The following is a 15,463-nucleotide window of genomic DNA, read 5'->3' as shown; positions in this document are numbered from 1 at the left end:
CATGTTAGTATCATGTTAGGGATATATATTTGATCTTTGATGTTTAGTGACATGCTAGGGTTTGTTATTAATCTTGTTAGTATCATGCCTAGGATCTTGCTATTATTATGATTTAACATGATTATGATAATTATGATTATTAATTTATTATTATTATGTTGCTTGATGATTTTTATTGTTATTGCTTGATCACACCTTTTATGCATGTTTAAAGGGAATTGGTACTTGTAATCACGCTTAATAAGATAATTAATAATCTTGTTTAGGGTTAAAGTGATGATAATTTAAGTGATCACCAATAATAGTTTTATTTGTGCATTAATTTCAACCAACATAGATTAAACGGGTTTAGGGTTAATCCTATTGATTGTATGTTAGTCAGAAAGCGCACACGAATACGATTAGAATAAAGTAGAGGCCTATTATTAGGGCAGGTTCAATCTCTTTTAGGTTGAATTTTTACCTTCATCCTTGAACTACCAGTCATGGTTCCAAACCTATTGGAGTTGACGATCTCCTGGATCGTTAAGGGGTGTAACCTTCACCTCGTGAACGGTTTACAAGTTCCTAAAACTTGTTTGCGACTCTTTTGCTCTAGCTTCCTTCCCTTTGGACGCCACCATACTTTAGTGTATGATCACAGTGGGGTTCATGTTTGGGGTAATGCTTGAAATATTCCCTACAGTCTCAAGGAGAGCAACTAACCCACAATTATAGAGTTGAATAACTCTTTTGATTTGACCTTGCTTATTAAGTTTGTTTGCTCCCCTTACATTCCAGCATAGGATATTATCCATGCTAGTCAGAGGGAGTTCCACCCTCTGCAGCATGATCAATTTTACCCTTTTCATCACCTTCTAGCATCTGATCTGAGTGAGTATCTCCAGCCTCAGCATCGAATCCATCTTGCAGTACACTAAAAGTTTTCTGTATCTTGACTTCACTTGTCACCTTAGGTGACCATTTCACACTTTTCCCAGTCAGAAATCTATCTCTCTTGTCCTCAGCTACATCACTAGGTACTTTAGGAGGTTCAATATCATGCTTAACTGTAGGTTGAATTACCTGATCCCTCTGAGCCCCTTTCAGAACCCATTGTTTCTTAGGCTTCCTACTCTTGTTCCTGCATTTCTCCTAAGAGTGCCCCAAGAGCTTGCATGTATTACAGATTATAAGCTTCCAGTCATACTTTAGTTTAATTTCCACCCTATAACCCTGCTCATTAACAAATTTAATCATTTCAGGGAAATCTTGAGAAACTCCCACCTAAATTAGAGCTCTGGCAAACTGAAGTTTCTCACAATTACCAATTGCTTGATCCACTATAATAAAATTACCAAGCTTACGCAAAATCTTCCTCAAGGATTTTTCTCCCCTATATTTCAAGTCTAAGTTCTAGATTTGGACTAAAATAGATAAGAATTTAAAATCCTCCCTTGAAATGGCCATATCTTGTTCCCATGACTTAACAAACATAGGTTTCTTTTCAAAGAAAATCCTACCCCCATTAATGACCTTATCTCTGTTCTCCAAAGTATAAAATCGGACCAAGAAAATCCCCTTTTCAAGCAGTGAAACCTTATCAACCCCCATTGAGTTCCAAATGCGTCGAAAAAAACCCTAAATTACATTCAAAGGGGGGTTTTCTCCACACACATAACACACTATGGCAGAATTCCACTATTCAATTTCATCCTGAATATCCTCAAGTTCAATCCTAACACAATCATTATCACTAGACGGCATCGAATCAAGAATATTTTTCCAGTCAACATTCAATTCAACATCGGCATTTAATTCAGTATTTAGTTCCACATTGTTCGCATTTGCAAGATCAGATTGCAAATTCTTGGCAATATTAGCATGCAAAACAGGGGTATTGAGATCATGGGTTTGAACATCAATACCTGGGTGTTTTCTTCGCTTCTAAGAACTAGTTTTAATAGTACCAATCCAGTCCGAAAATGTTCGTCGGAGCTCAAATTGCTACTGCAGGTCCACCATTGATTCCTTTGGAGAAAGAATTTGTTCTTCCACAAAAGCCTCAATTTCTGGGTTAAAACTCAATTCCATCGATTCAGATAATTCCTTCAATTTTACCTTTGAGTTCTTTGCTTTTCTACTTTTTTGTGTGTTTTTCTGTTGATTTTTCACAATTTCCGAAGAAGATTGAGCTCTGGTGCCCACTGCCATGGCGGCTTAAGCTGACGCTCGAGAGGTACCCACACACTCTTTCTCTCTCTAGAAATTTTTTATTATTTTATTTTCTATCATGTTTGACTTTCGTTACTTGTAAATTTCTAATTTCCATGATTATTGTTATAAAGTTTTTATTTAATTTTTTGGGAAATTCTCAATGGTGCTCACAAGTTTTTTAATTTTCTCTTTAGTAAACAACAAAAATTTCAATTATCGTTTGTACTCATGAAATTTCGTTATCTATTCAATGGTAATATTAGCTAATCAATTTAATCATTTATTAACCATGGTTAGTATTTTGTATTTTTTAATAATTAATTATTTTAAAATAAATTGAAAAAAAATCACCCCAACATCCACGGCCACTCCCCTGTCACTCTATCAGCCCCTACCCCCGCAGCCCAACCACCCTGCCGCCCCCGTTGCCGGTCGTGATAGACCACCCTACTCCGGCGTCGGCGCCGACTCTCCTCCCTTGTTCCCATGTTGCGTCTCTCCCTCCCCATGAACCACGAAACCCCTTAAAAAAGCCCACGCCGGTGCTGCCCACCGATCCTAATCACCCAATCCCCCTTCCCTGTCGCGCGACCCAACAACCCAATGCCCTTACCCCTGGCCACCTTCCCCTTCCCATTCCCCTCCTTTTCCACTCCATTATCCGACCAATCCCCCACCGACTAAAACTGGCTAATGCGAAAACCCACAATCCCCTACCTGAAACCATCTCGCAATCGCCTCCTACCTCAAACGTTACCAATCCCAAAACCGCGTTGTCGTTCAACTCAATTGCTCCAAACCTGATCATCTCGCTACTTGACTTACTTCCTCTAATTACCTTCAAATTTGGCACATAAATTCAGATTCTAACTCTTTTTAGCTCAAATCTCTTTTTAGTTCAATTTAGGCTGATGGGTTTATAAGGTTTCGGCCGAGAGCAGGGGAATTGGGTGGTGGTTTTGGCTAAGCGGGGAGGGTGGTGATAATGACGTCGATGCCGCGAAAAAGAGAGGGAATGACTGGTGAAGTCAGTGCCAGTGCCAGGGTTGTGGGTAGGCATGGGCTGGGTTGGGTCGCGGGAGGGGGGAAGAAGTGTGGCGGTTTTTTTTTAAAAAAATAGGGGTATTTTAGGCATTTCACTTCTCTCCATTTTAAAACATTAACCATAGTTAATATTTTCTAAAACTACTTAACTAATGTTACTAGTGGATTAGCTTTACAAATTATTGTTTTTTGTTTGAGTTTTTCTTCGAATTTTTTTTATTATTTCCTGTTTGATTTCAAGTTTCTGTGGACTTCATTCGAATATTCGTGAACTTCGTTCATATAGGGTTAGAGTTTCGTGAACTTTGTTCATATCACGTTCGAATTTCGTCGAATTTGCTTTATATTTCTAATTTTCGTTGATTTTTTTTTTAAAATTTCGTCAATTTTGTTCGTGTTTTCTATCATTTGGTTTATATGTTTAGTTATTTTCTTCATATTTTCATTGAATTTGTTTACTTTTTGTTAATATTGTTCATATATTTTTTTTTTATTTTAGTTTGATTTTCATTAATTTTGTGGATTTTTGTTAATTTGTGGGTTGTTTTAGGGTCTTTTTTTTAATAAATTCAAATGTTTTTTAAGGGTTGTTTTCGGTGGGCAATGGTGGTGGGTAGAGGTGGTTTGTGTGGGAAGTAGGTGGTGTGTGGGAAGTGGCGGTCGGTGGGTTGTGAATAGTGGTGGGGCTGGCTGCTTAGTACAAACAGTGAGTGCATTTAATGGGCAATCGCTATTTTGAGTTTTTCGACCATTGTAAAAACCGGTTGTAATTTAAATAATTAGCGACCGTTTTCCTTGCAGACGTTCAAAATAATTAAAACGATCGCAATTCTTAATGCGACCGTCAACCAGTCGTAATAAATATTTTTTGCAACCACGTGAATTACGACCAACCGTTACGACCATTGATAGTCGCAATTAATATTTGCGACCATTTTTATGTTTTTAGCCACCGTTAGAGGCGGTCGCAATTTAACTAAATTTTAGTAGTGGTCCTCATTTTTCCGAGCAGCCTTATCGGACAAGGCATTGAGGTCGTCTCAAAATGAAGATTCAGGAGGGCGACATTGACAGTGTTTGCGTCTTCTGCCCTTTTTATTTGGGCCCAGGCCTTCTTGATCTTCTCATTCTCCTTGTCCTTCCACTCTTGGAAGGCGCCAAGACGAAGGAAGAGCTACATTCGGATGAGTAAAAGTTAGCAAGCATGAAAAGAGAAAAATGTTCTAAGTAAAAACCAAACGCGGCCACAAAAGCTGAAAATTAAACTATCTCGGCACTTACAGTTGCCATAGGGCAGAGGAAGCCCTCGTTAATCCTGCGGAACTTGTCCCCTGCTCCTAAGGGACGTCCCGATGCATAGCCTTCCTCATAGCTTTCCGGTGCGAGCCTGTAAGCGACTGGCGGCCGGTTAGTTTCATATTCATCTCCTTGGCAATATCTGCACACGACCAAGAAAAAGGTTAGAGCGAACAAAATAAGTTCGCAAAACAAAAAAAGTAAAAAAAACTATGTCAAGAACCTTACCATCCAAGAATAGTGGTGGGGTGGGACTGAGAGGTAGCCGTCTGCCAATCAATTTTTTCACTAAACTTGACATGCAAAGTTGATATTGGGCCAGTCGGATTTGCCGCGGTCAACTTACTTCCATCGTCCGCGACTTTTTCTTGGCCTCCTGAATGGAAGGCGTCCCTTTAAAAGCAGTGTTCTTGCAGGTTTTGGACGCCTTCCCATCCTTCAAAGTGAAGGCCAGCTGCTTCCTCTTCAACCTTGGAGTATGAGTGACCAATTCAAAGGAAGCAATTTAAAGTTAGGAAAATTCAAAATAATGCGTCCGAGCCTGAGTAAGAAGGAAGCCCCTTCCAGAGTCAAAAGTCAGACAAAGGGCTAAATTTGAGTCGTCCATGTTAAATCAGGATGGACACCTCTTCCAATCTACCAGCTCGACAAGAAAAAAAAAAAAGAAGAGATAAGCAAGCAGACGACCAATACCTCCTTGGTCTACTTGTACAGCTGCTGGCGAGCCTTGTACCAAGCAAAGTTATTCTCAGACATGTCCACATCCTCCTTTTGCTCTGGTCCAACATGGAAAGTTATTATCGACAACCGAGTATTCGCTACCACTGACCGTGGCAGTGTTTGTGGTATAAGGAGTCCCCCTGTCCGTGTTACTCGGAAAATAGAGGACCCTGGGGTTTACCAGACTGTCGTCTCGATTTCTTACAGCGTACTTGTCGTACGATTGCATGGTCCGAGCCATTTGCGACTGCAGCGATAAAGAAAAATAGGTGGATGTGAGCTGGTGCACACTAGAAATGGACCAACTCCACGAGTTAGACGACTTGTCCCTATTAACTTTAGACTCCTCAGTCCCAAGCAAACGGCAAGCCTCATGTGGAGAAATGGATGAAGCCGAGTATTGAGCTATATTTAAAAATAAAAATAAAGGACAATACAAAGTATAAGAGGAAGAAAAAGGGGTAGGCGATTACCTTCGTCCGTGTAGAAAACATGGGAAAGTCTCGAAGGTTGATCGGAAAATTCAAAGACTCTGACAAGAAGCCTCAAACGTACGGAAGAGCTCTTAAAGATAAGGGAAGAAATCCCTTTCTCTCTGTAAAACGTTCTGACTTCTCTCTATCATTCTCTAAGTTCAAAATTAACAAAATGAAGTCAAACATCCTATATTTATGGGGGAAATATGGTTGTAGGGAATATTTGAACCATTACCCCAAACTTGAACCCCACTGTGATCATACACTAAAGTACGGTGGCGTCCAAAGGGATGGAAGCTAGAGCAAAAGAGTCGCTAACAATTTTTAGGAACTTGTAAACCGTTCACGAGGTGAAGGTTACACCCCTTAACGATCCAGGAGATCGTCAACCCCAATAGGTCTGGAACAATGACTGGTATTTCGGGGATGAAGGTACAAATCCAACCTAAAAGAAATTGAACCTGCCTTAATAATAGGCCTCTACTTTATCCTGATTGTATTCATGTGCGCTTTCTGACTAACATGCAATCAATAGATTGACCCTAAACCTGTTTATCTATGTTTGTTGAATATTAAAGCACAAAAAAAACTATTATTGGCGATCACTTAAATTATAATCAAATCCACCCTAAACAAGATTATTAATTATCTTATTAAGCGTGATTACAAGTACCAAATTCCCTTTAAACATGCGTAAAAGGTGTGATCAAGCAATAACAATAATAAAATATCAAGCAAAATAATAATCATCATAAATTATAACAATTATAATCAATAATCATGATAATAATAATCATAATAATCATGATAATAATAATCTCTAATAATTAAAATAATAATCATAAAAATAATAATAATTATAATTATCATAATCATGTTAACAATAAAGCATAATAATAGCAAGATCCTAGGCATGATACTAAGAAGATTAATAACAAACCCTAGCATGTCACAAAAAAATAAAAATCAAAGCTTTAACCTTAACATGATACTAACATGAATATTAGGAAAAGAATAGGAAGCATCGAAGGAATCACAATTGATATAAGCAAATCACCCTAAATATCATAATGAGAAAAACATCCTAACATGATACTAGGAAAAAAATCCTAAACATGATACTAGGAATCAAAATAACAATCTAAACATGATTTCTATATCATAATATCAATTAAAAAATTAAAGCACTTCCTTGGATGCCTCGTACCTCTTTCTAATAACAAAATACACACATTAGTAACTTCAAGGAAAATATAAAATCAAAGAATTTAATTGAATAATTGAAATAGAGATTAGGGACCAAACCCTTGGAAATATCAAACCTTTCACGTCTAGGGCAAAGGCAACATCGAACTTGGATATGTGTGTCTAGTGCTAATGTATGAGGAATTGTGTTTGTAAAAAGCTAGGCTTAGAAAGAGAGAGAGAATCAAGAAATTCTTGATGGGAATTGGTAAGAAGAATTGATGATAAAAAACGGAGGTCTAAGGACGCTATTTATAAAGAAAATCAGCCAGATATGATAAAAAAAAAAAATCAGAGTTTCAAAAATAATAAAACACGACGCTGTCGCCAAATACGCGTGTGGCGCCAAACGCTGGAGCTGTCGCCAGACGCTAGGCCTGGCGTCCGGCGTTGCAAGACAGTTTTTGCGGATTTTGTTTTTATCATATCTATTGATCCAGAAGCCCAAAAAAGTCATATAATATGTCTTTGAAAAGCTCTTGAAGTCTACTTTCCAACCCAACTATAATCTGATTAAAATAATTCATAGATAAAAAGATATGACCGAAATAGTGGAACGGTGTCAGTTTTGGATAGTGTTTCATATTCCATTCATATCTTTTTCATTATAGCTCGGATTTAATATTATAAAATATCATTGGAAAGATAATTTCAGGATCTATCCAATCATGTAAAATTTGGATAAATATTATGAGGCATGAAAATAAAATCAGAATATATTCCACTTCGTACAAAACAATGATTCTAAAAGAAGTAGTTTTATTCAATTTCAAACTCTTTGAAATATAATTATCAATCCTAACCCCATTAGGATTTAAGAGAACCTTCTAGAATATTCTAGAAGACTAAAATCTATAATAATAGCTTTAGGAATGATAATTAATAATAGGCCCTTCTCTAGATCATTGGGCCGCATATAAAAAACAAACCGGACCCATTTTAGTATTTTTGCCATAACTTCCTCATTAATCATCGGAATTGGGCTTATAATATATCGTTGGAAAGGTCATTTCAAACCATATCCAACTACACTATTATTGGACCCTTATCATGGACCAAAATAAATTGGAATGCTGATGAGTGTCATTTATGACACTCATTTGGCTTCTTTTAGGATGAATTTCATGCTATTTCATAGCTCTTTTCTTTAGTTTTCCTTAGTTTTGTTCTTTATTTCTTTAGTTTGTGCTTTCCTTAGTTAGTTTTCTTTTATTGTGCATTTCTTTGTTTATTTGGTCTCTTTCCCTTTTATTTGCTTGTTTTTGTGTATTTTCAAGTTATGATCGTGTTCCTAGGATTCCCGAGTCTTCCTCTCATATTTCCCATCACTTTGGATTCCACTTGCTTGTCATTTGGAGCTCAAGTTTGAAGGAATGCAACGAGCCAGTTCATGAGATCGGTGTAGCTCAAGTTTGAAGGAATACAAGGAGCAAGTTCATGAGATCGGTGCATGCATGCGATGGGGGCATTATCTTTGGCATGAACCCACCAAAATGGCCATTTCAAGACTGCCTACCTTAGTGTTCATCATCATCACCAAGACGAGCGCACGAAGATGAGCTAGGACGAAGCAGAGGATTGCTCCCCTGCTGCTAGGCGCGGGCGCGCATGAGGGTGGTGAGGCCGCGAACCTGGGTGGCGCGGGCGCGCCTGCCTGGGTCCCTATTCCGTAACCATTTTCTCGCGGTTGCACCTCCCCCTTGGTTCGACCGCACCTTCCGGGGTTTCTTTTGGGACGATCTAACTAACTCTTCTTTTGTATCTTTCCTTTATATAGTATTTCCTTCTATTTTTGGGGAGGAGGGAGATTAAAGAATAGAATTAGATCAGAATTAGAGGACAATTAGAGAGATTTTAGAGAGAGAAACTCTAGGTTTTTAGAGAGAGAAATTCATGGTGTATTGTTGATGATTGAAGATTTCTTCATTTTCTTTGATTTTTGATCAAGTTTGTAAGGATTCCTTTTCTATAATTCAATCTATAGTTTGATCTTTAGTTTTATTTCATTTTTTTTGTTGATTATTCTAATTTGATTGATTTGTGTTTGATTTTAGCTTGTTTGATTTGATCATGATGAATTTGTTGCTTAGTGTTGTTTTTATCTTAATTTCAATGGCTAGTGAGTAGATTGTTTTCTAGGGTAATGGTGAAGCATGCATAAGTAATGGATTAATGCTAATTGGGGAAAATTGATGGAGTTTACTATGTGATTAAATTGGTTGATGATCATGAGCATGTGTGTGATTAATTAAAGAGTAGCTAACTTTGATTCTTACACTAGATTGCATTGTAAGTTCACATTGATACGGACCATTTATTTGTGGCTTGCATTTAACGATTGAGGTGTCTTGTGACGTTCCTAGCTAGAGTTTATCGTAGTTGATGCTAGTTAGACCTCCAGGAAAATAGCTTGATACACTCTTTTGGTTGCATGATTGGTCTTCCCTTACATTGTTTGACTTAGTCACCTGGACCTTCAAATTAGTTGAATCCGTTATGATTACATGTGGATCCTAGCCCTAGTGTTTTACATACTTGATTTCAAGTCGTTGTTTAGTCATCCTTGTCTTAGTTTACATACCTACGCCCTACCATTTCAGAGTAGCTTGACTTAGGCAATAGATAATTGCCCTCCGTTCCTTAGTGGTTCGACCCTTAACTTACCAATATACTTGTGTAAGGGTGTGTTGAGATATTACAAATTTTTTTGGCCTAGGGTAGGGGTTAGTTTCAACGACCTAGTTTCGACCCTTGTCAAAATGGCGCTGTTGCTGGGGAGCGATGTTGTTATTGTGTATTGTTGTTGAGTCTATTCCATCTTATTAAAAAATAGAAAAAGATTTTTCTTCTTTCTTTTCGGCTACACTTGTAGCCGCGTTACTAACAATTTCTTTTGAGTTTTTGCATGCATAGTAGAACTCGTGATAGGTCCTTAGTTCCTTTGGATCCGGAAATTGAAAGAACCCTTTCACGAAGAAGGATAGCCAACCGATCTTTGAGCCTAAGTTCCTCAAGTGAAGAAGAGTTTGAGGAAGAAGAAGAGCAAGGCATGGGAGAGAATCCAAAATTAGCTTTGAAGGAGTTGGGTATTCCCGATGCTTATAGGTTTGATAGCGGCATTGCTCCACCTACAACACCGGCGAACGATATTGAAATAAGACCGGCCATGATTACTTTGATAGAACGGAGGCAATTGCGTGGAGCCAAGAGTGAGAGCCCGTTGAATCACCTAAATGAATTTGAGAAGTATTGTAATACTGTCAAGGTGAATGATATTTCTCAAGAGTTCATTCGGCTAAAGTTGTTTCCCTTTTCTCTTATCGGTCGTGCCTTAGAGTGGTTGGATAAGGAGGTTAAGCCAAATTCCCTTAGGACATGGGATGAAGTCACAAAGGCTTTCTTGTCTCGCTTTTACCCACAAAAGAAGACGGCGGAGGCTAGAGCCTTGATCAAAGGATTCAAACAAAGGCCTAATGAGAATATCTATGAAGCATGGGAGAGGTACAAGGAGTACCAAAGAGAGTGCCCACATCATGGAATTCCTACCTATTAAGTGATACAAATTTTCTCCGGAGGCTTGAGTACCCAAGGCAAGTCATGCCTTTATGGAGGAGCCGGAGGTCCTATAATGAATAGGACGGAAGAAGAGGTAGTCGACATAATTGAGGATGTGGTGAGATACTATAGAGATTGGCAAGAAGGAGCGAGAAAGTCTACGAGCAAGAGTTGCTCGACGGTTTATTTGGTGGATCATCTCAACGCGATTAACAACTTGTCCTCCCAAATTTCAAATATAGGGAAGGGAATGACATCGATTAAAGCAAGGCTTGAGAGTGTTTCTAGGAATTCATTGAGTATTCCCTCCCAATCCAAATGGAGAGGTACACTTTCTAACTCTTCTCCTTTTACTTCCAATAACATGCCATGTGGTTGTCTATTTTATGATTCTTGTGGATCTTATGATCATGAATCTTCCATGTGTTCTCAAACTTTTGTTGATGGATGTGATGATGTTGAAACTAATGAATGTGAACATGTGAACTTTGTGTCTAATGCTAATGGTGGTTAAAGGTTTGATGGACCTAAGAATTTTGGCAATAGGAATTCTCACCCCCAAGGTGGTTTCGATAACTACAACAATGGAGGCTATAGGAACCAAGGAAACCAAGGTTTCCGAGGTAACTATAACAACCAAGGTTATAGTAATCAAAACCCAAGACATGGGTATGGAAACCAAAGTCAATCTCAAGGCTTTGGTAACCATTACCATAACGGTGGCAATAGCCAAGGCCGAGGCAATTGGAACAATAACTAAAATCGGAGAAGTTTTCAAAATAACAACCAAAGGGGACCCGCACCCGGTTTTGCTTCAAAGCCTCAAGCCAATGGTGAAAATTCTTATTCCCAACCATCATCATTTAAGACAAATTTGGAAGAAATGATTGATAACCAAACCAAGATCATAAACACCTATATGGCGGTGAGTGACAAGAAAATTAATGAGATGATGACTCATAACAAAATGCTCGAGACACAAATAACCCCACTAGCCAACACTCAAAAGGATTATGCTAGTCCATCCTCTTTGCCTTCTCAAGGAGTGAAACCTAAGAAACCCGTGTATTCTATCACCACTAGGAGTGGGAGAGTTCTTAATGAGGAAGTTTTATGGTCCATTGAGGAGGATGAGGAGAGGAGTGACCCAAGAGAGGAAGTTGAGAAGGTTGCGTCTTAGAGTGTGAGTTATGAGGAGTTGCAAGAGAAAAAGAGGAGAAGTGAGAAAGAGCATGAGGAAGTGTGGAGACCCGACCTTCCATACTGACAAAAATTCTTGAGGCACAAAATAGATGAGCAATTTGGAAAGTTTCTTGCTATGCTCAAGGAAGTTCACCTTTCTATCCCCTTCACCGATGCAATTACCCAATTGCCTAGGTACTCTAAGTTCCTTAAGGAGATTTTGAGTGGGAAGAGAAAGTGTAATGAGGTTGATTTGGTTGAAGTTGGGAATTGTTATAGTGCTTTCATTCATAATGAGTTGCCCAAGAAGATGGAGGATCCGGGTATTTTCTCTTTAACATGTGAGATCAAAGGGAAAATGTTTGATAATGCTTTTTGTGATCTTGGAGCTAGTGTGAGCGTCATGCCTTATTCAATTTTCAAGAAACTCAATCTAGGTGAGCTCCTCCCATCTAACATAACCCTTCAATTGGTCGATCGGACTATTATGATTCCAAAGGGGAGAGTTGAGGATGTTCCTCTTAAGATAGGAGGGTTCGCTATTCCCGTTGATTTCATTGTGCTTAAGATTGCGGAAGATGTGAAAGGAGGTCGTATTACCTTGAGAGTTGGTAAGAAAGAGTAAAGTTTTGAGTTGAAACCAATGCATGAGTCTTTGTCTCTTGTGCAAGGAATTATGTGTGCTAATTCCCATCGCTCTATTGATAATGTGCGCATGATTGATTCTTCAGCTAATGATGTTCTTGAGAATTGTGATGATGCTTTTTTTAAGTTTTGATGGCAAGAAGGTTAATAAAGAGAAATTGATGATTCCCAAGCTTATGGACGAGGAGGAAGTCGAAATTCCTCATTGGTTTGAGCTCTATCCTCAAGATGAAGGGGATGTTTCCATGAGTATGGATGGTGAGGAACCATCTACCATGAACTACAAGCCAAAGAAAAAAGCTCGTGATTCTAAGAAGAAGAGAGAGAGAAAGAAGTTACGGAAAGAAAAATTTGCAATTGAAAAGTCTTTGAAGGAAGTTTCATCAAGCAACAACAAGAGGTTGCTAGAATTGAAAAGGAATTTGCTCTTTCCGCTACCTTGAAGAAGGTGGTGTTCTTTGACCCTCCATGATTTAGAGGAAGGGTTGAGCTTAGGACCATAAGCAAGCGCTTCCCGGGAGGCAACCCGGAGAATTCTAACTTTTCTTTTTTATTTTTGATTTTTTCTTATTTTTCCTTCTTTTAGTTTCTTTTCTTTCACTTTTCTACTTGTTTGGATTTGTAGGTTGCATTTTTGGGATTGGATTTCATCAAGTAAGCATTAGGAATGAGAAGGTGTTTGCGGTTTTTGATGTGATCATATTCGATATCATCGGAATTTGAGGTAAAAGGGTAAGAATTTTAGTGAGGTAAGATAAGGAATTTTGTGCTTTAAAGTTGAAGGAATTGTGCACTTTGTGGGTTCATGTGGTGCTACCATTATTTTGGGATTTCGAACCCACTAAAGTCTTGATTTGAATCTGCCACTTTCAGTGGGTTCAAGAGCCCAAATGTTGATCTTGATCGATAAACCCACCGATGAACGCACCAAAAATAAAAAAAGAAGAAGAAGAATCGAGCTAGGCACAGGTGCGGGCGCACACGTGGTTGGTACGGCTGCGCACCTGGCTGGTGCGGGCGCGCACGTAGCCGTGCCCCCATTATCTTCCCTTTCTTCCTTCTTTCTTTCATTTCCCCTTATTTCCTCCTTCTACATTTGACCCCCATCAACCTCAAACCCTTGAAACCGCACCACTACCCTCTCATTCTCATCAAATTTCAACACAAATCACTCAATTTTTCACTTCAAATTTACTAATAACTTCTACATTTTCATCCAAATCATCAATTCATACTACTTTCACCAAATTAAACCTCTAATCTCTCTCCTCCATACTTGGGTATAATTTGGGGCTTTTCAATTTGATGGGAATTGGTGGCTAAAAGTGGTTCAATTTTGCTTCATATATGGTATAATCATCTTCTCTAGCTTTTAATTGCTTAATTATGTATATATTTGCAAGTTTTGATTTGTTCATGAGCATGAATAGTAGTAGTATAATTTTTTATGATTTTGATGATTGATATTGGTTTTTGGATGATTAATTGATTTGTTTGTTGTTTGATTTCAACTCACATTGTGTTGTTTGTTAATTTTGTAGCATTTGTGAGCAATTTTGTTGAGAAATTTGGAATTTGAATATTGGTAGTTTAGGTAGTAAGGTGATATTGTGGTATTAGTTGGTTCTTCTTGTGATTTTGATTGTGTGGGAAGAAATTGTTGGTTGTTTGGTGTTGTTTGGAAATTTGGATTGGAATTGTGATTGGTGGAATTTTAAGTTCTTGGTTGGTGAATTTTGCGGATTGTTGTTGGAAAATTTTGTGATTGGTTTTTGTGATCTTACACTTGGAGTTCATCATGTCGAAAGTCCTCAAAAACCTTGTCAAGAAACGCAAAACAAACACCTCCATTGATGAACCTACCCCAAGCACATCCACCTCCCAAACACGCAAACCTACTGCACCACCCAAAAGAAAAATCCACGATAAAAAATAAAAGGAACAGATACCATCAATTAAAGGAAAACCGTTTCCTCAAGCCCACAAGGCACTACTTCAAACCCGACATGTCCGCGTTGGGGATTTATGAGGATGTAAGGGAGTTGTTGATTAACCTTTAGATGGGCAAATTCATCTCCCATAGCTACCGCACCTATGTTGATCCCACTCTCGAGTTTTTGCTACGGTTGAGATAGTTCCCGTAGAAGGTCAATATAGGGTTCGTTTCCAGATTTTCAACAACTTTTTCGACTATTCCTTAGAGCAATTCAATGCTGCTCTAGATTTTGATCCTCATGGTGATATCTTGGATCTAGAGCCTTATATTTTTTTGGAGTATGATCAGGATTCTTGGTAGGATGATATCTCCGGAGGTGGTGAGTTTGTCACCAAACAGGCCAAGATTAGCTCCGTGTACCAACCTTGTCTTCGGGTTGTTCACCGTCTTTTGGGGTACTCGGTTCTCCCCAAGAAAGAGTTGGGCAAGATGAGAAAATTAGGGCTCAAAATTTTATAGTTGGCCACTAAAGGAGAATATCGTGGCCGGTTGAACTTGGGGTACATCTTTGCCACTTACTGTGTAGCTTTGCAAGACCGGGACACCGGGGAGATTCCTTGTGGGGGAATGGTCACTAGGCTCTTGACCAACCTCCACCTCGATCATCATTTGCCATATAGCAAGCCGGTTGGAGATGCTGCCTCCCTATACCTTGATATGAAACAATTGGGGCAAATTCAATTCATCTCCAAGCATTATGAGGAGGGGCATTATGAGTGGCTTCGGGATAACAAGCAATTGTGCTACCTTCCCAACCCATCTTTGATATCTCTCCGCCGGATGGACACCCCTAATGTGTGGCATGTCCCCAAGAGCTTCCGTCACCCCTACTTTGACTCCGATGAGGAAGAAGAAGAAGAAGAAGAGGAAGAACAATAACAACAATAACAACAACAACAACAACAACAACAACAACAACAACAACAACAACAAGGGCAAGTGCAACAACCTCAATTTGCTAGCTCCGACTTGGAGGCCCTAAGCAACCAAATGAGTGGGTTGCAAATTCGCTTGGAGGGCATGTATGACCAAGATTTTGAGGCCCTCTACTCCCAAATGCTAGGTATTTCCGATATGCAACAAGGTATGTTCATTCAACAACAATAAC

General features: G+C 38.8%; 1 protein-coding gene and 1 non-coding gene across 2 annotated transcripts; one reads left to right on the top strand and one right to left on the bottom strand.

Annotated features, from left to right (window-relative positions):
* Positions 1 to 10,411: 10,411 nt before the first annotated feature.
* LOC145625686 (small nucleolar RNA R71) lies at positions 10,412 to 10,517 on the bottom strand. Its single transcript, XR_014110595.1, has one exon. It is a non-coding gene; the product is annotated as a small nucleolar RNA R71 (small nucleolar RNA).
* Positions 10,518 to 11,850: 1,333 nt separating this feature from the next.
* Positions 11,851 to 13,082, top strand: LOC145624928 (uncharacterized). The gene is made up of 2 exons (XM_081678014.1): positions 11,851 to 12,325; positions 12,985 to 13,082. Exons 1-2 carry the CDS (start codon positions 11,851 to 11,853, stop codon positions 13,080 to 13,082), a joined length of 573 nt encoding a protein of 190 aa, XP_081534140.1.
* Positions 13,083 to 15,463: the final 2,381 nt, after the last annotated feature.

The sequence above is a fragment of the Chenopodium album genome, chromosome 3, assembly GCF_948465745.1.
Source record: "Chenopodium album chromosome 3, dcCheAlbu1.1, whole genome shotgun sequence".
Taxonomy (NCBI): Eukaryota; Viridiplantae; Streptophyta; class Magnoliopsida; order Caryophyllales; family Amaranthaceae; genus Chenopodium; species Chenopodium album.
This window is presented reverse-complemented; position numbering and strand designations above follow the sequence as displayed.

Excerpts from the sequence above, each read along its gene's own strand:
- LOC145624928 (XM_081678014.1), top strand. The coding sequence starts at position 11,851 with ATGCTCAAGGAAGTTCACCTTTCTATCCCCTTCACCGATGCAATTACC. Across the intron at positions 12,326-12,984 it reads TCGTATTACCTTGAGAGTTG|GTTGCATTTTTGGGATTGGA; the intron begins GTAAGAAAGAGT and ends TTGGATTTGTAG.